Here is a 21,401-nt window from a genome sequence, read left to right as displayed (position 1 = left end):
CTTGTTGCTTTCTCTATGGGCCACTTGCCATAACTGATTTTTTTCGTTTCTTTCTCCATGGGCTACTTGCCTAAGCAACACCTTACGTACAATTATGCCACTGAATGGAAAGTTTTGGCACTCCATGAAATGCCCAAATATTTCATCTTGAACAGTTTCAGCTGTCGTTTTGTTAATTTTTCTTGGATGACTTTTACAACTATATCTAATTTACACATACTTGTTATACGCCCAGGGAAGAAAGTGATCGCCATAAGGTACCTTCGTCATGCTAATTAATTCGTCGGTTCATATGGATTATACTTTGATATTTTTGGTTTCGCCATTTATTTGATACAAGTTACATAATTAAATTGTTATAATACACAATTACATGTCAATAAATCCGCAACATTAACAACAACACAAAAAGGATTGTCATTTAGTGCGATTGGGTGCCTATTGCCCAAAACATGGTGCGACAGGGTGCCTGTCACACCCTTTTGCACGCACGCAATAGGCACCAGTGCAGGGGCGCTGTGTGCAACGTGTGCGTGTGCTACATGCGATAGCCGCGTGTTCCGTTCTTTCATCGATCACCAAATTTACTCTCCATCACACTTAGTATACGAAAAACAATGTACGCAACTCAACAAACCCCTTGTCACACCTTTTTTTTTTAAACTAACCCCTTGTCACACCTTGATTATACAAAAACTAAACATAAACTATTTAAGAGGAATTTCATCAAACACCTAATGTGCAATAGTTATAACTCATCATTTTAGGTAAATTTTGTTTCATTATATCACTCTAACAACCTATAATCATCTAGAATCCCAATCAAATTCAAATCATTAAAAAAAGCTGAGGTTTGCTAACCTAGGGTTTTGGCTCTTTCAATTTCTTGGATTTGTTTCTAATTCAGATAGATTATGGTGGATTCAGTTGGATTTTAGTTTACCATCCCCATTGCTGTTGTTGTCACCGTTTGTCGGTCGTTATTTGCCGTTCAAGAGCAAAAGTTTAGAGTGTTGATAGAGAGAGTTTGGAGTGTGGAAATGTGGAGGTAATTTAGTGCAACATTTTTTTTTGACTATTTATGATATGAAAAAATTTGGGGGGCTAAATTTAAAAAATAGAAAAGCTTTAAAGCTATTTTTGTAAATTTACCTTCTATGATTGCTTGGGATGATTTGACTTTAGAAAAAAAAAAGATGCTTTTTGAGCTCCTTTATTTTTTTCAAATAAAAGAAAATATTACCATAAAATTACAAATGAAAGATTTAAAAAAAAATCGAGTAATATCAATACAGAATTAACAAAATATTGAAATGATCTCAATGATATTAATTTTAAAATCCTTGTCACCAGCTTTATTTTCTCATGACAAAAACCTCAACCCATTATTTTACAAACAATCCAATAATGTTCACATTAATTATCTACTCAATTGAAAACCCCTTCGCTGCTATCAGAGAAAATTTTGTACTTCACTTTCCCTTCAAATTTCTTTTTTCCATATCTATACATGTAAAAATTTATAACCATTGCTCAAATTCACTATAAAAGAATAAACCAACCTTTTGTTTAGTAGTCTAAAAATGCAACAATCTGAACAAATGAAGCTTCAAATGAATTAAATCACACATCATCTGTTGAAGAAACAGAGATGTGGCAACAATGCATTCTGGAGATGATTAATCTTCCCATAAAATTCTGCTAAGAATTGGGAACAAATGTGCCAACATAACCAACTCCGGCGACGAAGAAGGCAATGGATTGAAGAAACAGGTATATGAAATAATGATTCTTTCCGAAAGCAACATCATAGCAGCCACAAAGGAAGAGGTAAGCCCCAACACCAAGCTCTAGCACATGCACCCTGTTCACTATCAAATAATGTGAGCGGGATTTGAACCCTGAACCTCTCTCGTACAATTAAACGGCTGCTTTGAACTAAAACATACCTTTCTCCAATCCTAATACGAGGTTTCTTGAGAGTTTTTCCGCCTAGTTTTGACTTGACATCTCCCAATTTCTCCGTGACAACCCATTCATTAACTCTTCCGGCCTCCAGCAAGCCGATGAATGTGGCCTTGGTTCGATGCAACGACATGACGTTTTCAAATAGGATCCAGAAAACCAATAGGTGGAGTGATCTGCAAGAAAAGTATTGTTAGAAACTCATAAAATAATTAAACCACAAATGTGACAATATGAGCAACAAGAAGTGAAATAGACCTTGGAGTGCCAACTGCATTAAGGAGAGTGATGATGGAAGGAATATAGACAGCTCCCCATTTGGGAACTTCAACTTCAGGAAACAAAACAGTTGCCGGCAAAAGGACGCAGTAGAATACAAATGTGACAATATGTGCAACAACTTTCCGGACGAAAAAGAAACTGTAAATCACATACAACTTCTTCCACAGAGTGACTTTCTGCAAGAAGAAAGAAACAACAAGATCAGACAAAATGGTTACAAGGGAAAATACGGAAACTAACCAGAGCTTAAGCATATTAAGCATTAATCATACCTTTGTTCTCATGATTTCTCCTACCATTTTCTTGAAGAGATTGGCAGGGCCACAAGACCATCTGTGCTGTTGATATCTATAGGCCTTGAACGTACTTGGCAATTCATTTTTCACCTATCAATTATACAAACATTTCAAAAGGAATTTAGATTCCACACTGATTAGAGCATTGTGCTAATCTTTTTATAAAGTGGTGATTGGTAATTATTAAAATATATATATATATATATATATATATATATATATATATATATATATATAATTAAATATTAACGGTAAACTACATAAATGTACACATATCATGTCATAAGATCTTTCAAATAATCTTTTAAATAATCAATAGAAACAATATACCTTGAGGTCACCAACATAAACAAATTTCCAGCCTTTGAGACTGGCTCTAACTGCTAAATCCATGTCCTCCACAGTGGTTCTGTCCTTCCACCCTCCAGCCTCATTGAGTGCTGAAATTCTCCATACACCAGCTGTCCCTGTAACGCATTTAATCCAGCTTTTAAGTTACAAAAATTATTTACATAAATAAAATATTGCATTATTTGTAAAATAGTCACAGGGTTGTGGTTTCACCATTGAAACCAAAGAAGGCATAGGTTGAAGAGCCAACTTCTTGTTCCACAGTGAAATGGTAATCTAGTGACATCTCTTGCATCCTTGTCATTAAGCATTCATCTGCATTAACTGCAGTGCCATCCAAAAAATACCCATCATCACTAACCAAATGCTGACCCAATAATTTGTCTATTGTTTCAAATTGATCTTAAATGTTTCAAAACTCCAATTTTGTCATAAATTAAGTCCAATGAAACTAGAAACGGAAATAAATATATTACAAAGTTACGAGACCTTAACTTTGATATTAGGTCACGTGTAACATCTATGGTACATTAACCGTTTTATCAACATATATTTAATTAATTAGTTCTCCATAAAATAACTCAAGAAATCAAAACGAAAAGGCCGACCAAAGATCCAATTATTTGAAAACGACTGATTAGTTTTCCTAAACGTGTGACACTCAATTTATTCTTGGTTAATGCATCACATCACATAGAGTTTAATATCTTAATTATCTGACTGTTGTTTCCCCTTAAAAGAAAATCATATTTAATAAGGATCGGTGGTTTGAACCAATGAAATCTTTCGTTCTAAAGACAAATCACAAAAAGTACCACTTTATTTTACCGGTAGCCTATTCACCATGACTTTGAACCAATAAAAAAATTGAACTGCCAGCTATGGTAGCTTCAATGTCATGCCCCCAAATCTAAACAAAAAGTGAAACACTTGGCCAAAACTTTTCCTGATTTTTTTAATGATTAAAAAAGCTGGCACCGGCTTCTGCTTCTTCTACTATGATTCTTTGATCCATGTTATAAAGACCTCAAATTGCTCTAATCACATGGTTAAACATACTAGATTAAGAGAAAATCTCAGTTTACTTGTGGGGATTGATAACTAGTAACAAATACGTGGCGTGATGTGTGACTCGTATTATTTGTTCAAATAAATATCAAGAACAAAAATACAAGTACAACCACCACCTCTACAATATTCTTCAATCAATGATATCATTCAGTTTTAATATAAAAATAAAAAATAAATCAAATTGTAAAAGAAAAAGAAAAAAGAAAAAGCAAAGCAAATTTGGACACATGCTTCTTATAAAATGATCACCGACAGGCCGACATTCAAGTTTAGCATGGTGGTTAAGTAACTAACTAAAGACCCCAAAACCAAAAAATCAATTAAGGTTAATTAATTAGTGAATAAGATTAAAATTAATTAATTTACCAAATTTCCAGCGAGCTTGGACAAGAGCAATATCTGGGTTGTGTACGAGAAATGGAATGGTGCGCCAAAGAAAGTCAGGTTCAGGCTGAAAGTCAGCATCAAAAATTGCAACGTAGTCGCATTGCTTAACATAGCTATGCTTCATGCCTTCTTTTAGAGCCCCAGCTTTGTATCCATTTCTATTATCTCTTATCTCATACTTTATGTTTATGCCTTTGCTTGCCCATCTTTGGCACTCTAGCTCCACCAAATCCTGCACTTAATTTAATTTAATTAGTCCAAAAAATGACACACACACACACACACGGATTGTTAATTGTCCATGCATGTGAATTGGCAAATTATAAAGTTAACCTTAATTGTTGGGTCTGTTGAGTCATCAAGAACTTGAATTGTAATCCGATCAGACGGCCATGAGAGCCCACATGCAGCTCCAATAGATAGCTGATAAACCTGAAGATAATGATCACAATGGAACAGTAAACATATCATTATATCGATACAAAACAAGATTAGATGCCATGAATTGAAAGAAAAGAAAAACATTTTTTTACCTCTTTTTCATTGTACATTGGAATTTGTACCAAGACCATAGGATAAGCTGAGTTACCAAGTTCAACATCATCCTTAATAGCCTCCCATTTGTATCTTTTTTCGGGTTTTCGGCCAAATAATTTCAGCAAGACAATGACAATCCCCATGTAAACTCTTTCAACGAAGAGCATTATTGACAAGGCCAAGCACAAGTACACTAACAGTTTCAACAATGGCACGATCAATGGCGCCTTCGTTTGCTGCCACATCAATCCCATTTGGCCCGAAATCCTGTCAGGAAAAATGATGGTGGCCGCTGAAGCTGCGTCCATTGTAGTTGTGGCTTGTGAGTGCCGAGGTTTAAAGAATTGTTTTGGTCTTTATAAAGAAAGAAAAAAATCTTTTTGATGTGCGTTTGCGAAAAGAACACACAAAATGAAAGAGAGTTTCAATTGCTGTGATTTTTGCTTGTGAGTTACGTTTAGGCAATGTGTGTGATACAAGAGCTGGAATTTTTGCAGTGAATTGATCACTAGACAGTGAGACACCACACTTTATATCATCACTAAGCAAAGAAGTTGAATCCAAGAAAAATAAACAAGTGTGCGTCAGTTTGTGCACTCAAATCATTACACAGAGAGACACACCCAACTGGGTTTTTAATTTTTAATTTCTTGGGGATTCTCAGAAGAAAAGAGAGAGGCCAAGCCAAGGTTTGGAGCTATGCAATTAATTAAGCTTGGAGGACACAAATATATAAGTGAAAGAAGCAAAATTTTTATAATTGGTCAAATTGAAAAGGACTTACGATCGGCAAGTAACAGTCAGAATCAAGCAGCTAGCTAGCATTGGATTTAAAAGAAAAACAATAAAAATTAAAAATTAAAACAAGTTTAGCTGTCACTTTCAGTTTTCTTTAAATGGTCTAAAAGCCGACAATAAAATTAATGGGTTTTGTAAGTATGAATAAATTTTTTTCATATATTATGCTTTTTGAAGGGTGCTTTCTTTATGAAAAGATTTATCAAGAATTAATTTATTATCAATTCACATGTCAATTACTTTAACCTGAAAGTCGGTCAGTTATTAGCTTACACATACACACACTGATGCATGTGAAGTGGAAAAATAATTACTGCAGTGGTACGGATCTTAATTATGGTTATAAGCTTAATTAATAATGTTAAAGTAGACTTTGCTAACTTTGCTAATTATGTTTCTAGCGGACTTGACCTCAACATACTTCTCTGGGAAATTGAGTATTTTTCCAGCTAAAGGAGCTTTTTAATTTGGACTGTTATCGGAAATATTTATATTTTTTTATATAATGATTCTTTTTTCCGTAAAATTATTAACAGTCCTCAAGGTGTGATTGATTTCTCTCTCTCTCTCTCTCTCTCTTTTTCTTTTAAATACATATGCTTTGCATTGTGTGATTAATGGTTATTAATGGATGAATAGCAAAGCTATTGGATTCTCCTAATTGCAATTGATATGATTACAACTAATTTTGTACAATTTGATGGGCTACTGATATGACATTGCCAGTGTGTCCAGCAGAAAAATCACTAGACAAATAGACAATAATTTAGCAATTATGCATGATTTAAAAGGAACATAAGTTGATAATCACGTCAAGCAATTTTTTTCATGACCAAAGTGTGAGAGAAATGACAAATCTTATATCACAAGAAAGTATACATGGCGACTTTCATAACCTTAATTTAATTAAACCTAAATTTTATGTATATATGATGGTATTTTAACTTAGGAAGATTGCAAATTTCTTCCTACTATAATCAATATATACCACTTATTCTCCCTATTGTTTTTATAATAGTCAATAACCCTCATGAGAGCATAAGTTTATAATATTATCCATATTTTGAAACACACTTTTATTTATATTTATTATAAATTAAATAAATCATATGAATAGAAACTAAATAAAAAATTAAGTATTAAAAATAAGAAATATATGTTTTGATGTAAAAAATTAATAATAATAATTTTTTACTTTTTACTATGTAAACATTTTCTTATAATAAATATTTTAAAATATTTTAAAATTAAATGTAAAGAGTACAAGAAAAATATTTTATTATTTATTTTTTAATAATTTTTTATTTATCATTCAAGTTTTCTTATAATAATTTTTTATCCTTTTATAATAATTTTCTTATAATTTTATTATAAGAAAATGCTTATAACATAAAAAAAAGTACAAGAAAAATATTTTATTATTAATTTTTTCACATCAAAACATCCATTTCTTATTTTTAATACTTAATTTTTTATTTTAATTTACATTCATATGATTTGTTTAATCTATAATAAATATGAATAAAAGTGTATTTGCAAATATGAGTAATATTGTAAACTTATGTTATTAAGGGGGTTATTGGCTATTATAAAAATAGTAGGGAGACAAATTGTATATATTGATTATAGTAGGGGAAAAATTGGCAATCTCCCTTTTTAACTTATAGAAGATATATGTCAACTCCCAAACTATTTACAAAATTAGGACCACTAAATGGTTTAGAGTTAATCACCTCAGTTCTCGTTCATTTATGGTTTCGAGTCTTCTTGAGTGTATATTGTAGGGATTGATATTCTTTTAAATTTTGAGCTAATCTATTTTAAATTCAGACATATCAAAACTATGTTATAATAAATTTGATCTATATATGAGGTTTTGGTAAATTTTTTTATCATAAATTTTAGTATATTGTATTGTATAATTCTAAAATTATTTTACTAAGAAATTAGTTTTATAAATTTTCAAATTGCATAAATGTGTCAATCTAGTAATCTATTTATAAAAGCTACATTTCAAGTGCTTTACAGTACATTGAATGATTAGTTCTCTGAACAAGTGATTCTCATAATAATGTTTGCTTGATACGGGGTGTCATTGTGTCAATAATTAATGGACATACTAGAAATGGACAAGACACCTTTGTAATACAAAATGCTGCTACTAATTTTCGTCAAAAATTACTTTCAAGAAAATAAAACGCTTAAATGTCAATTTCATTATTACTCTTCGTAGAATAAATGCATAATGATTTGATTCTCTTTTAGCTCAAATTACAACAATAATAAAGCTTAGCTAGCCTACAGCACCACCAAAGACAGAATAGAAGTTGTGTTTCCTTTTCTTTCTTAGGAAAATGAAATCTTCATAAAAAAATGAGTTGTTAGAGAAACTGTTAAATCTGAGACCAGCCCTTGTGAAATATTAATTAATCCAATTTTAGGGTCATGTAAATAAAAAACGAATCAAGATAGAAGCTTAGAATACGGAGTATGATCGAAACAGAAGCCTACGAATCAATAAGAATTGAAGCATAAATTAATTGACGCAAGCGAGCAGATGAGGATTTGGCATATTGTATTAATAATTAATTGACCCAAAATTTATGGTAAAACGTTCTGATTCAACAATAGTATTTGAGACAGTTTTATCACTAAATAAAAATTTTCGAAATAAAACTTAAAAACATTATACAAAAACAAAAGAAAGGAAAGTGCCTGTGAGTTTAGTTGGTGACTTTGATTGAAAGATAATGTATTGTAAGCCGAAGAAAAATGAGAAAATGGTAGTTGGATAAGCAATTTCCCTCGTATGACTTGTAAAAGCGTCTTATTGATTAAGTCATTCATGCAAGAGAATGAATAATTAATTTCACTAAAAGAGGAAAAAAAAAGTATATTTTTCAGCTCATTTTTTGCATGTGTCGGTGTGTAATTGGAATATGTCAAACACTTTGCAATAGCCTCTAACAGAATATACTTTTAAATGCTTTGCTTTTCAGAATTTGTTAATCTGCCTGTTTCCTTTTGAGTAAAATATTATAAAATTTGTAGTCAAGAATGAAACCATTTCAAGAAATTGAGTACTTTACTTCTGAATTCTGATCGTCATGCAAGAAGTGTTTCGATATATTATATGCTAAAATCTTGGTCAATTTTATATTTATATAATTTTAGGCTTTCAAATGATGACGTGGCACTTTGATTAGGTAGAATTAGCCAGATCACCTATCAAGATTGACACAGCCCAACCATTCAAACATCATAACAAAATAGAAAATTGAGTTAAGAATATAAAGAATACCTTACTTTCCAATGGTAGCTACAGGAATTGAACCCTACATAATGAAATATAATCAAATTAACATTAATTTGACCAAAAAAAATAGCCCACAAGAAACATATGTTGTGTCGCAGACAGAAACATGGCCAATCAAAAATTAATTAAAAAAAAGAAAGAAAGAAAAAAAAACCCCACATTTTGAATATGTCTCTTCTAGGTTAATTAGAATCAAATTATATATGGAGTCCATAACTTGAATAAAGATCATTTTCTTTTTTTAGAATTACATGAGATTATTGTTCAGATTACAACTCATATTTTATAAGATTACTATTCTATTTACATTTTACAGGAGAAAATATTGTCTTCACTCAAATTAAGAAAGGAAATTATATCCCTACAATGTATTGTGGGGGCTCGAACTCATGTTGAGTGGCAAATAAAAATAATTAATTTAGAGAATAATTAACCAAATTATTGATAAAGTCATGAAAGACAGGAAAATTATATTAAAGTGATGCAAAAGGTTGTTTTGATGGCCATTGAAAATTTGAAATGGGCATCGGATGCTTAGTTTGATAATCCTACCAATGAAAATTTTAAAGACTGTTTTTATATTATAATAATAGAAGTTGCATGCATAATCATGAATTTGTAACTGCATATAGACCAATATAACAATTGGAAAAAGCAAAAGAATCATTTGAAAAGCAGCTATAGCCAGAGAACTTGCATGGAAGATTATATCATGAAAAATCAAATTGTTTACGAAACAAATCAAGTGGAAATAAAAGCAATAAAGTTCCTCATTATTAATTAGTGGCGCCCGGTTTGTTACATTGGGCAACTAATAATCCATAAGGCTATTGACTAGCGTTTTGTTTAGTATTAAAGTGTACTAGTTTAAACTTCAAAAGCCCCAATCCACAATTGTCGCCCAAAAAAAAAAAAAAAATTACATTATCTCAATTAATCAGTTGTAAGAAATATTCAGAAGTGTTACCAAAAGCAAATTGTAAATGTTTATTAAACACTTTCACAACTTAACTTTACCAGCACAACTGCCAAACAATTAAACTAAAACGGAGTAAAAAACTAAGCACATTTTTTAGTGTCCCTTAACTAGTAGGGTCATTGCAATACCAACTTAGATCGTCATCATCATTATTGATATTATTAGAAAGAGAAATGTTTGGTCAACCTTGAGGGGTAAGTTTAGAAAGCTAGAGTGTTAGATGGGATAGAGAGTTGTGGTGTCCAATTCCTAATCAACAAACAAGAAGTACGAGAAGTAAAGGAATCATCATGCGAATTGGACCAAGAATATATATATATATATCAATCAAATCTCAACTTTCATTTCTTTCAATTTGTTTTATATATTGAATGTCATTTCATATTAGCCATTATGGTTGATGGCATTTCATTTTTGTATATAATTTGGTGTGCGTGTGTGTATAGAATACAATACCAGCAACCGACTATTATCCTCAGTAACCAACCATAATTGTCCCACAGCATTCAGCAAGATATTAGGTTACATCCGCAAGTCTTGCTCTACAAAATCTTAAGAGTACACCAAACATAATCGTAATTTTTTCTTTTTTTGGTTGAGTTCGAAGCCTATTGCATTGACCCAATTTTTTAGTTTTTAAACCATATTTTTTTGCATTGTTTTAACCTTGTTAGATTGGTTTAGCCTCTTGCAATAAAGCAAGAAATTATAAATTTTGCATTCTCGTTACAACGATGCTAGAGAGAGTTGTAAAAATTTTGTTTGAGATGGATCCGAGATTCCTTTTTAAATTTTGAAGAAAGATGCACCCCAGCATTTTATTCTGCTCAAGTTAGTACTAAAACTTGAAATTTTTAAACATTAATCACATTTTATCGTCTCTTTGATATGATGGTTTTTAATGAATTAAAAGAAGAAAAGTTAAACATGATGACTTTTGAGGTCAACACGTGTGTGTGTGTGTGAGAGAGAGTATATATAAACATATGCATGTGTGTGTGTGTATATTCAAATTACAATGCGTGATAATTGGTAAGAAATGGAATATATCCTTTATTTATCATGAATGACTCTTGGTAATATATACACACCCATATATTCTTGGTATTGAACTTACCTATTTATTGAAAGTTTGAAACTGTCAAGTGATCATTATTTAATTTCAATTTCAACATCTATTTTATAAAAATTAAGGATGAAAATGTTTGCCATTGGCTTATATAGCTCAAAGGTATTTACGACTCTGAGTTTGGCTAGTTTCAACCTCTATCTCTCAAATTAGAGGGTAGATTTTTACCCGCCTCTCTCTCTCTCTCTCTCTCTCTCTCTCTCTCTATATATATATATATATAATCTGAAATTCTAAATAATAGATTTCGTATTGTAATGTATCTAGATTGTAACAATTTCAGGGAAAAAGAAAAAAGAAATATAAATGATTGAATTTTCTTGTCCTTTCTTACTCTTAAGACGCTTTGTACGATGAATATTATTAATGCAATCATGATACTTAAAAGCTAAATTTGTTGATAAAGCCGAGTAGCTTCATAAAAAAGAAGCATTTACATGAGAATTACCTTCCTACAAGAAAGAAATCAATTATAGCCACCACTTTCTGGTCCATCTTATTAGTTGACGACTTCATGTGAGGTACATTCCGGTTTTGAATATGAATTTCTTTAAATTCAAGACTCTAATCCTTTGCTCACCGGAATTTCGTGGTGATGCTACTCATTCAAATCTCAGCAAAACATGTTTTCTGGCAAAGAGAATCAGGGAGCTAGAAGTAAAACACAAACAATAAAAAAAAAAGGAAACTTACAATCAACAAAAGCATATCAAAACTTCATCATTCCAACATGGGTGATGTATGATACAAGTCTCTTAGAGCATCAGGCACAACCTGCCCACATTGTTCAAGGATTTCAATCATTTGTCCTGCGTGTGCAGCATCATCTTTTGTGAAGAAGCTATGCAATATGCCACTGACAGTGTGACGGGCCATGCTTGTCAGGATTTCAACATAATTCTTCATTGATATAATGAAATCCGGGACTATTACAACTTCGTACTCCTCTAACTCAGCCGTACTTATGTGATCCTTATCAATCATTGAGACTGCAGGTCTCTTTCTGCCATCAGCTTCCACACTGACAAGAAATACAAAATTTAAAACGAAGATCAGTTGCGTCATATGTGCCATCATTTACAATAACCCCCCCTTTTTCCACTTTGCAATCATTTACTAAACAACTCAAGCAGAAAATCAACCGCATATAATCTTATTTTTCTTATTTCTTTCAAACCAACCAAACCAAACTTCAGTTGGACCAATTATATATACTGTTAGTCATAAAGCAAAGGCATCTTTGGCGGAATAGCAAAGGGCAAACATAACAAGCAGAAACCTAGCAGCTGTACTACTACCTATTTCAATCAACATACTGTAAAATAGTATGATTAAAACCAGTAGTTTATATCCGACAGGGTGGAGATTCACCTGTTCTTAATGTGTGAAACAATACAATTTGAGCCAGTTGAGATGGAATAACCCTTGCATTTAAGAGTGGAAACGAGGTTTTGAAACTTGCTGTCTTTACCAACAATATATAGGACCTTTAGAGGCTCAGAATGGAAATGATCACCATAAGCATGATCCAAAACTTGGATGCCCTGAAAATAATCATTAAGAACAGGTATTAAGGAAAATGAAAGTCGAAGGAAATTACACCAGCCAATTACATAGCAAATTGATCAAATAAAATAAACTAGGGAAGGAAAAACTATAACAACGATTCTCGCTCCTAAAGAAGAAGGACGTAATTTACTCACTTTTGTTCAAGACGAAAAGGAGTTCAAGAATGATGTCCCAAAAAATTTAGACTTGAGGATGAGTCTTTCTCAACCAACGGAGATTGACACAGGAGTGTTTTCAAATTGAGTCCAAGAGACATGCACAATCCAAGATTATAACTCCAATTGTTTGAATTAACTGTATTTTTTCTAGAGATTTTGTCAACAAAGGTCATTGGTGTCACAAATTTTGCACAAAGCCGAAAGTTTTGAATTTAAGGGCATTAATGCATTAAAGTTTAACACCCAATGATATCTTACAAGAGATACATGGCTTCTCAACCCACCAATCTAACAAATGCACCCAAGAGATGCAGAATTGAATAAAAGAACTCGAAACAAGAGCATTTTTCTAAGTTATAATCTTAAAATCACACACACTATTTGATAAAATTACAACCTATTACCTCTATATTGATAACTTAGAACATTGCTTCTAAAATAGGATAAGAATTCTCTTATTTAGAACTCCAATCAAACTTGGACTGAAGGTCTTAGCTGTAAATAGGTGGAAGAAAACAAAGCAAAAGACAATTTGATTTTAAAGTCGGTTTCAACAGTACATTTGAGCAGTCAACATTCATTTAATTATATCTTGATGCGGAAAACTCCAAATCAAATGCGTAAAATTCACTAAACTCTTGACTAAACTTCAAATCAAATACCGTAAAACTCATTGAACTCATGATTCAAGTTACAACTAAGACCTTCAATTCAATTTAGATATGAGTTCTAAAATGATATAGATCTAATCCTAAGCTTGAAGGGATGTTCCAAGTTATTTATATAAAGGTAATGATTATAACTTTAGGAAATAATTTATGTGATTTTGAGATGTAAATTAAAAGAGTGCTCTTGTTAGAGTTTTTTCGTTTTTGTTCTTGTATTATGGTTAACTTCAATAAATATAGTTTATCTTTAGCCCAGTGTCATATTTGGTATCAAAGCTTTAGGTTTCACAATCTATGATTAATCAACAACGCCTTATTTCATTTACTATTGGCAACAACTATAAGGATAAAGTTTGGTGTGATTTTCTGTCAATGGATGCTTATCATTTACTTCTTGGCCATCCTCGCAATACAATCGAAGGGTGACTCACAATAACTACAAAAACACTTACTCTTTAATTAAGCATGGTGTGCAAAGAAGAATGACATAATCTGCTCACTTTTGTTCAAACTGAAAAAAATTTGAAGAAGATGCCTCAGAAAATTTAGACTCGAGGACGAATTTTTCTTGACCAAAGGAGATTGACACAACAATGTTTTCGGATTTAGTCCAAAAGACAAGCACAACCCAAGAATAAGCAGATCAAAAGAATGATAAGATCAACTTTCAGTAGTGAAGGGTGCGGATGAACGAGAAGAGGCTATAGGAATAACACTTTGACTGCAAGAGATCCCATGAAAACGATTTTGATTGGAGAGTTGGGAATCAACAGATAAGAGGAAAGCAAAGGATAGTCTTTGCTATGCCAATGTCAGTAAGCTACTTTTTCTGCTGTTGCCAACTATGACTCCACTTTTTCAAATTAACTATATTTTTCTAGAGGTAACTAAATTATGTATCATATACTGTTAGAAAGATAAATGCCTAGTCTTTGAAGAATTTTGTGGAACCAAATTCTGACTTCTTTTCTTAAAGATATTCAAGATTTTGTTAACAAAGATTACAGTTGTCAGGAATTCTGCATAGGGTCAAATGTTTTAAATAAACTGGCATCAACTTGCCTGAATCAATACATAAGTTGCATATCACTAAGAGTCGAGTTCAATGAATTTTATGGTGTTTGATTTAGAGTTCTATACATCAAAATATGATTAAATAAGTGCTAACTGTCAGATTTGCTGTTGAAATCAACTTCGAAGTCAAATCATATTTTGTTTTGTTCTCTTCCATCTATTTACAACTAAGACCTTCAATTCAAATTTGATTTGGGTCCTACAATAATAAAAATATTATCCAACCTACACAAGATGTTCCAAATTATTAATATAAAGGTAATAGGTTGTAACTTTAAGAAATAATGTGTGATTTTAAGAGTATAACTTAGAAAGTGCTCTTGTAGTTCTTTCTTTTAACTCTATCTCTTGGGTGGGTTTCTTAAGAGTGGTGAGTTAGAAAGCTCCATATCTCTTGTAGGATATCATTGGGTATTAACTTTAATGCATTGATGCTACTGTATTAAGAATTTACTACCTTGGGCAAAATTTTTGACAGCTAAACCTTTTCCGAGAAGAGTAAAGCGAGGGATAGGATAGATGAATAGGTTTAAGCCCTTATCCGCTTGGAGGGATGAATTTTCAATTTCTAAGGCTTCGTTTTTCTCCGGCAAGCTGCTAGGGAAGCATTTATTCCCAAGCGATAGTGACCTTTGTTGACAAAATCTCTAAAAAAATACGTTAATTCAAACAAGTAGAGTTATAATCTTAGGTTGTGCTTGTCTCTTCAAACACTCCTATGTGAATCTCCCCTGGTTGAGAAAGACTTGTCCTCGATTCTAAATTTTTCAAGGCATCTTTCTTCAACTCCTCTTCACCTTGAACAAAAATAAGTAAATTATGTCATTCTTCTTTGAGAGCAATTTTCAACTTTAAAGGAATTAATATAACTTTTCACACCATCTTTGATGAAAGAGTAGGTGTTTTTGCGGCTATTATGAGTCACTTCTCGATTGTATTGCGAAGGACGACTAAAAAATAAAAGACAAGCATCCATTGGTACAACATCACACCAAACATCATCTTTATAATTGTTTCCAATAATAAATGAGATAAGGCATCATTGATTAATCATAGATTACAAAATCTAAAGCTCTGATATTAAATTTGACATCGGAATAAAGATAAACTTCATTTATTAAAGTTAACCACAATATAAGAACAAAAGCGAAAGAAACTAACGAGCACTTTATTAATTTACATCTCAAAATCACATATATTATTTCCTAAAGTTACAACCATTACCTTTATATAGATAACTTGGAACATCCCTTCAAGCGTAGATCTACATCATTTTAGAACTCAAATCTAACTTGAATTAAAGGTCTTAGTTGTAACTTGAATTAAGAATTCAATGAATTTTACGGTGTTCGACTTGAAGTTTAGTTAAGAGTTCAATGAATTTTGTAATGTTTGACTTGAAATTTTTTACATCAAGATATAATTAAATAAATATTGACTGCTCAAATTTACTTTTGAAACCGACTTTGAAATCAAATTGTGTTTTGCTTTGTTCTCTTCCACCTATTTACAACTAAGACATACAATTCAAGTTTGATTTGAATTCTAAAATAATAGAAATCTTATCCTAAGTTAGAAGGGATGTTCCAAGTTATCAATATAAAGGCAATATGTTGTAATTTTAAGAAATAATGTGTGTAATTTTGAGAGTGTAACTTAGGAGACTGCTTTTCTTTGGAGTTCCTTCTTTAAATTCTGTGTCTCATGGTTGGATTCTTTATAGTGAGGTGAAAAGCCCTATTTCTCTTGCAGGATATCACTGGGTGATGAATTTTTTTTATCCTATTGTAAGCCACTAAAGTGAACTTTTGTTCTTGCCTTGTCCATGTGTGTTTGTTTTACTCAATAATAAAAGAATAGTTTAAAATTAGGATGGACTAATACCCACCCTCCCAAACCCGGGTGGGGGGGGGGGGGTGGAATTCAAAACCTAAAAGGTCGCCTTTGCAAATCAAACAACTAATGCATTTTGTATATTGTTAGCATATATATGAATACAGATCTTTGTATCAAGAAAGTAACAGAGAGAACCTTCCGAATTAATGAATGGTATACTGGAAAAAGGTTAAAGCAGATGGCGGGAACGATACAGTGCAATATTTTAGATTACCAATAAATGAATCAAAAAGTGAAGAGCGCTGAATAAAATTGCTTTAGGCACTATAATTAAATTAGTAACTGCAGTAAAAATGTGTTATACATAACAATGTACATACCTTCAATATTTTTTCTTCGTCAGATGCACAAACATTAACAGATTGGATGATGCATGCACTTTGACTGGCAACAGACTGATTAAGAGACAACCTATTGATTGATCCAAGCAGAAGATTTTGCACTGCTGGAACAGAGGTATAAGTGAGGCAATCATTGAAAACCACAGTATGGGGTTTTCCAGAAATAGACTGCCTTATCAAACTCAAAGTATCACCCTTACTAAGAGAGTCTAGTCGGTCAACAACCTATTCAAGTGTCAAAACAGCAAATAAGAAAGAGACAGCAAATAAAAGCGCGTGCAACAAGCAATATTCATGGCCATTAAATTATGGACTTCCAATAAGCAACTCAACAGAACAAGAACAACAAATTTGACAAATCAATATTTGCTGTATTCACTTAAAACGACCATGAACCCATTATATTAAGAAAACACACGCATGGGAAATATTTCATGCATTCAAAATAATGCCACACAAGAAATACAGGAATTAAACTTCCTGGATAAGTTTCATCGTGGTGACTTTGAATTACTCCATTTTTTATGAAAACGACAAAATATAGCTAGTGACTGCTCTTACATAACACAAACACAACCAACGGTGACAAAACAGCACCACTGATACCAATTTACAAAGAAAAAGTGATTCCAAACAGTCAACCACAACAAAGTCCAACCAAAGTCAGTGACAAGACTCGCTGATCTGTTCCTTAATAAGTAATGTTCACGGTACATCTGTGATATTGGGAAGATGATTGTTGACAATTTCAATCGTGGAAATTGAAAGACAACTGCCCATCTTCCCTAGATTAATTTAGCAGGGAACACTTTCGAAACAGAGTGCATAGAATGTAGCACAATGTCGATACACACAATTCCTGCCAAGCTTTTGGAGCATATAAATGTCAGATGTAGACAACAAAAATCAGGATTGCTGTGCATATATGCATGTCAAAGAGAAGAAATATTAATATTCACAGCTTCCAGCATATTATAGAATCTGACACTGATAAAGACAAGAAGAAATTTTAATTTTCTATAATAAAGGATTATTTAACTTGGAATGCAAGAAAAGTATTGTAGAAGAGACATTAAGAGACAACATCAACCGAAGATCCACTTTCCACAAACAGAAAAGCAAAATCTTATGAATAATGTCCAAATGATAGATGACAATATGCGTTTAGTTATCCTGTTATTCATGATTGTTTACTTCAACATTGTCATGATTATGAGGACAAATAGTGAACATAGACAAACCATTAACTAATAAACTATTAACTAACAGGTATTTAATTTTCCAAAAAAAGATATAGATATGAAGAATGTACCAGCAAAGAGACCCCTGATACATCGATGGCCTTCAAGGAAACGAGCTTAAGAAGCCTCTCAGGCGTGGAAACAAGAAACTCAGGCTCACAACTCCTCAAACTACAACAAGGAATCTTTTCAATAGAAAATGGGAAAAAGAAAACAAAACTTAAATCCAAATAGTTTCAAGCTGTAGAAAGCATGTGCTGTGACAGTGTACCATCATTTATTTATTTATCAAGGGACAAGACTTGTATTATGATAATAACAGTATGAAGGTGGATTAGTAACAACATATGCATACATATACATGACAAAGAGCAATGAAAAAGAAAATAAGGTACACACATATGCATTCCCACATATGCCTATATGCCTCTTCATGCACACACATGCAGAAAGAGATGATGCCATTGCTATGCATAAGAAGTAAAAGAAGATCAAATAACATTCCCTTTTCTCCTAGCAAGCACTGATAAAAAGGCAAAACATTATGGTCTATTATTTCCAGGACAGCATCAAATGACATCACTAGAATAGTCTTAAGTTGCTATTAATTCCATCAGTAGTCATATTCAGTAGTATAAGATAGAAGAATGCCCAGAGGATAGATACACAGCAGCAAATGACGTGAAGAATAGGCAATTGTCCACCATCAAGACTATGCTCCTAACATCAAACTCTTACTACAAAAAGTTTTAGTTCACATAGTTACCCAGTAATCTGATGATCTATAGCAGCACCAGGGTGAAGACTCACTGTATGTATTCCAAAGGCCTTCAAAGGCTTGCACACCGAGCGTACCTGCGAAAAATTGAAGGAAAATTACTAATTCAAATAGATAGCATAATAAATCTGACTCTGTCAAAGCATAAATACAAAAATCCTTTTTTAATCGATTAATAAATATATTACAACTCTGCCAATGAAAATCTGTCACAACAAGGATGCTAAAACCAATATATTTATTTATCTATCCAATTTTTCAGATGGAAAAAAGGAAGAATGCAAAACCACAGGCCTTTCTTTTATTAAATCATTTGAAATAAATACATTAGGACTTCCACGACGAGAGTTTGTCACTACATGGAAATAAATTAACACTATTTATTTATCTATCCAATTTTTCAGATGGAAAAAAGGAAGAATGAGAAACCACAGGCCTTTCTTTTATTATATCATTTGAAATAAATACATTAGGCCTTCAACGACGAGAGTTTGTCACTACATGGAAATCAATTAACACTATTATTTATCTATCCAATTTTACAAATGAAAAAATTGGATAGATAAATAATAGTGTTAATTTATTTCCATGTAGTGACAAAAGGAAGAAAGGAAAACCACATGCCTTCCTTTTATTTCTTTTCTTTCAAATGGGTCTCTCATTATAAGTTCAAAAAAGAAAAGAAAACCAATACTAACATGAAATATTGGGTAGCTTAACTGGAATAAACAAATAAGGACAAAAATGCTAACAAGAAAGTAGCATACAAACCTTAGCAGCTTTTTCTTGAGATGATACAAGAAACAGAAGGAAAGGGCCAGTGAATGAAAAACCTTCTTTCTCCTTTCTTGCAATACTATCAGCAGCAGTAGCAACTATCCATGCAATTTGCACTATGGTAGAAGAAGATCCACTTGTCTCCAATATATCCTTTGCAGATGAATAACATTTCCAAAATTCAATTCCCCAAGAATTGACAAACAAAGGATTATCCTGCTCAACACCGTCATGACGCATTGCATTCTCTATGGCATTCAAGCACAATATAAGAAACTTGGACGGACAATCCAATTTTTCACAGGCTTGTCCATGATGACCATTAGCACAACTCTTGCCATTCAAATGAACCTCTGCCCTTTCTACGTTACCAGTTCTCTTCTCTACACCATCAATAAACAACAAAGATTTGTCCTGACTATTCTTCAAATTTATAGCCTTCTCTTTTGTCTGTTCTAGATGACCTGGCTTTTCATTATTGTCCCTTTTAGTTTCTTTCTTGGACACAGCACTCTTACCCTTAACAAATGCATTCTTATTCTTATCCAATTGCAAAGAGTTTCTCTTCTTGGTTGCCTTTGTTTCAGTTTCACGTTTATCATATCTATCATTGAAAGGATCATCCAGTGTGGGTAGGCTAAAACACATCCCCTGAAACAAAACGATAATGTCATATATACATAATATTAATTGAGAAATTTCATCATGCAACACACATTTCCCAAACTCAAGTAACAAAAATGCAGATGAAAAATCAGTTAGCAGAGCAAGCAGTGTAGCATTCAATCAGCAAACTACAAACTACAAAGTGGCAGCTTCAATATGTATACTAAATTACTATCAAGTTTGAGAGCATACACTACTAGTCTCTTTCTAAAGCATTTTAAGTAAAATAGATAAATAAAAAGTAAAGCAATCCAAGTTTCACAAAAAATTAAAAACAAAATAAATTCCACAATCAGCACTCAGCAATAATCCAAGACACAACGCCTTCGTCTTGCTCCAAAAACATATTTCTTCATACAAGATAAGCATTTTCTTGAAGCTGAAGCTATTTTGCTAAAAATCCATTTACTAGATTCTCTGAAAACGGAAAAACAATCATAAAAACAACAAAAAAGGACAAGAATCAAAATGGGTTCTATGAACTAGCATTGCTCTATATATCTCTTTATATATATATATATATAAAAGCAAAAAGAAAAGTACAGCACCTGACACTGGCGACGTTTTCCGGACTTGCGACGTTTCTTGGCGGCGATAACGGCGGCGACACGAGCAGAAACATTAGAAGAAGTGTTTTTGTTATTCAGTTTCTTTATTTTTGCCTTGTTCCTTCTTCTCATCACTGCATCGTCACCTTTCGTCATCTCAACACACAAAAAAAAAAAGACCAAGATTGTTGTGTAAAATCTGCGTGTAGCTACTGTATAATATTTACATAGGAAAAAAATGGAAACTTGGTTGGGGTTCAACTGAAGAGAAGTGAAGACGGCGACTCGTGTTATGAACCTATTTGAGAGGAGAGGGATGAGTGGCAAAAGGAGCATTTTGGAGAATTTGTTGAGGGTATTTTAGCCATTTAAAAATTTTATTAATGGACTACTGGGCTTGTGAATTGTGCTTGGCCCATTGTGTTGAGTTTCATATGGTTTGGTCGTAAACCAAGGGCTACGTAATGTTAAAATACACATTATTGGAAATACTTTTCTTTTTTAGGAATTTTAAAAATAATTTTGCACCAATTTATTACATATACTAATTCTAACTATAATTTTGTTAATGCTA

The 21,401-nt window shown here is 32.4% G+C and overlaps 2 protein-coding genes and 1 non-coding gene across 4 annotated transcripts; all 3 read right to left on the bottom strand.

The window, feature by feature from the left end:
- Positions 1 to 1,328: 1,328 nt before the first annotated feature.
- LOC102629737 (glucomannan 4-beta-mannosyltransferase 9-like) lies at positions 1,329 to 5,593 on the bottom strand. The gene is made up of 9 exons (XM_006492108.4): positions 4,886 to 5,593; positions 4,686 to 4,784; positions 4,332 to 4,584; positions 3,108 to 3,218; positions 2,874 to 3,010; positions 2,520 to 2,633; positions 2,224 to 2,423; positions 1,950 to 2,141; positions 1,329 to 1,864 (listed from the first exon to the last, which is right to left on the bottom strand). Exons 1-9 carry the CDS (start codon positions 5,195 to 5,197, stop codon positions 1,702 to 1,704), a joined length of 1,581 nt encoding a protein of 526 aa, XP_006492171.1. The 5' UTR covers positions 5,198 to 5,593; the 3' UTR covers positions 1,329 to 1,701.
- A 5,984-nt stretch (positions 5,594 to 11,577) lies between these two features.
- LOC102629442 (DEAD-box ATP-dependent RNA helicase 5) lies at positions 11,578 to 21,142 on the bottom strand. Of its 2 annotated transcripts, none has more exons than XM_006492107.4 (7): positions 20,828 to 21,141; positions 19,608 to 20,264; positions 18,825 to 18,913; positions 18,130 to 18,229; positions 16,797 to 17,042; positions 12,483 to 12,655; positions 11,578 to 12,132 (listed from the first exon to the last, which is right to left on the bottom strand). In XM_006492107.4, exons 1-7 carry the CDS (start codon positions 20,981 to 20,983, stop codon positions 11,832 to 11,834), a joined length of 1,722 nt encoding a protein of 573 aa, XP_006492170.1. In that variant the 5' UTR covers positions 20,984 to 21,141; the 3' UTR covers positions 11,578 to 11,831. The 2 variants fall into 2 exon arrangements, 1 of the variants encoding a protein (XP_006492170.1); XR_003062426.2 differs by having other exon boundaries at positions 11,984 to 12,132; positions 12,410 to 12,655; positions 20,828 to 21,142.
- On the bottom strand, positions 17,537 to 17,683 carry LOC112496012 (small nucleolar RNA snoR135). The gene has a single exon (XR_003062430.1). It is a non-coding gene; the product is annotated as a small nucleolar RNA snoR135 (small nucleolar RNA).
- Positions 21,143 to 21,401: the final 259 nt, after the last annotated feature.

This window comes from Citrus sinensis, chromosome 4, assembly GCF_022201045.2.
Source record: "Citrus sinensis cultivar Valencia sweet orange chromosome 4, DVS_A1.0, whole genome shotgun sequence".
In the NCBI taxonomy this organism is placed as follows: domain Eukaryota; kingdom Viridiplantae; phylum Streptophyta; class Magnoliopsida; order Sapindales; family Rutaceae; genus Citrus; species Citrus sinensis.
This window is presented reverse-complemented; position numbering and strand designations above follow the sequence as displayed.

What these genes read in the sequence shown, in the direction of transcription:
- LOC102629737 (XM_006492108.4), bottom strand. Translation starts at nt 5,197, where the DNA reads ATGGACGCAGCTTCAGCGGCCACCATCATTTTTCCTGACAGGATTTCG. An exon ending in AATGCAGTTGGCACTCCAAG is followed by an intron (nt 2,142 to 2,223) that starts GTCTATTTCACT and finishes CTTTTCTTGCAG; the next exon opens with ATCACTCCACCTATTGGTTT. An exon ending in CGTATTAGGATTGGAGAAAG is followed by an intron (nt 1,865 to 1,949) that starts GTATGTTTTAGT and finishes GATAGTGAACAG; the next exon opens with GGTGCATGTGCTAGAGCTTG.
- LOC102629442 (XM_006492107.4), bottom strand. Translation starts at nt 20,983, where the DNA reads ATGACGAAAGGTGACGATGCAGTGATGAGAAGAAGGAACAAGGCAAAA. An exon ending in GAAAACGTCGCCAGTGTCAG is followed by an intron (nt 20,265 to 20,827) that starts GTGCTGTACTTT and finishes GTTTTGTTTCAG; the next exon opens with GGGATGTGTTTTAGCCTACC. An exon ending in ATAGATCATCAGATTACTGG is followed by an intron (nt 18,230 to 18,824) that starts GTAACTATGTGA and finishes TCCTTGTTGTAG; the next exon opens with TTTGAGGAGTTGTGAGCCTG.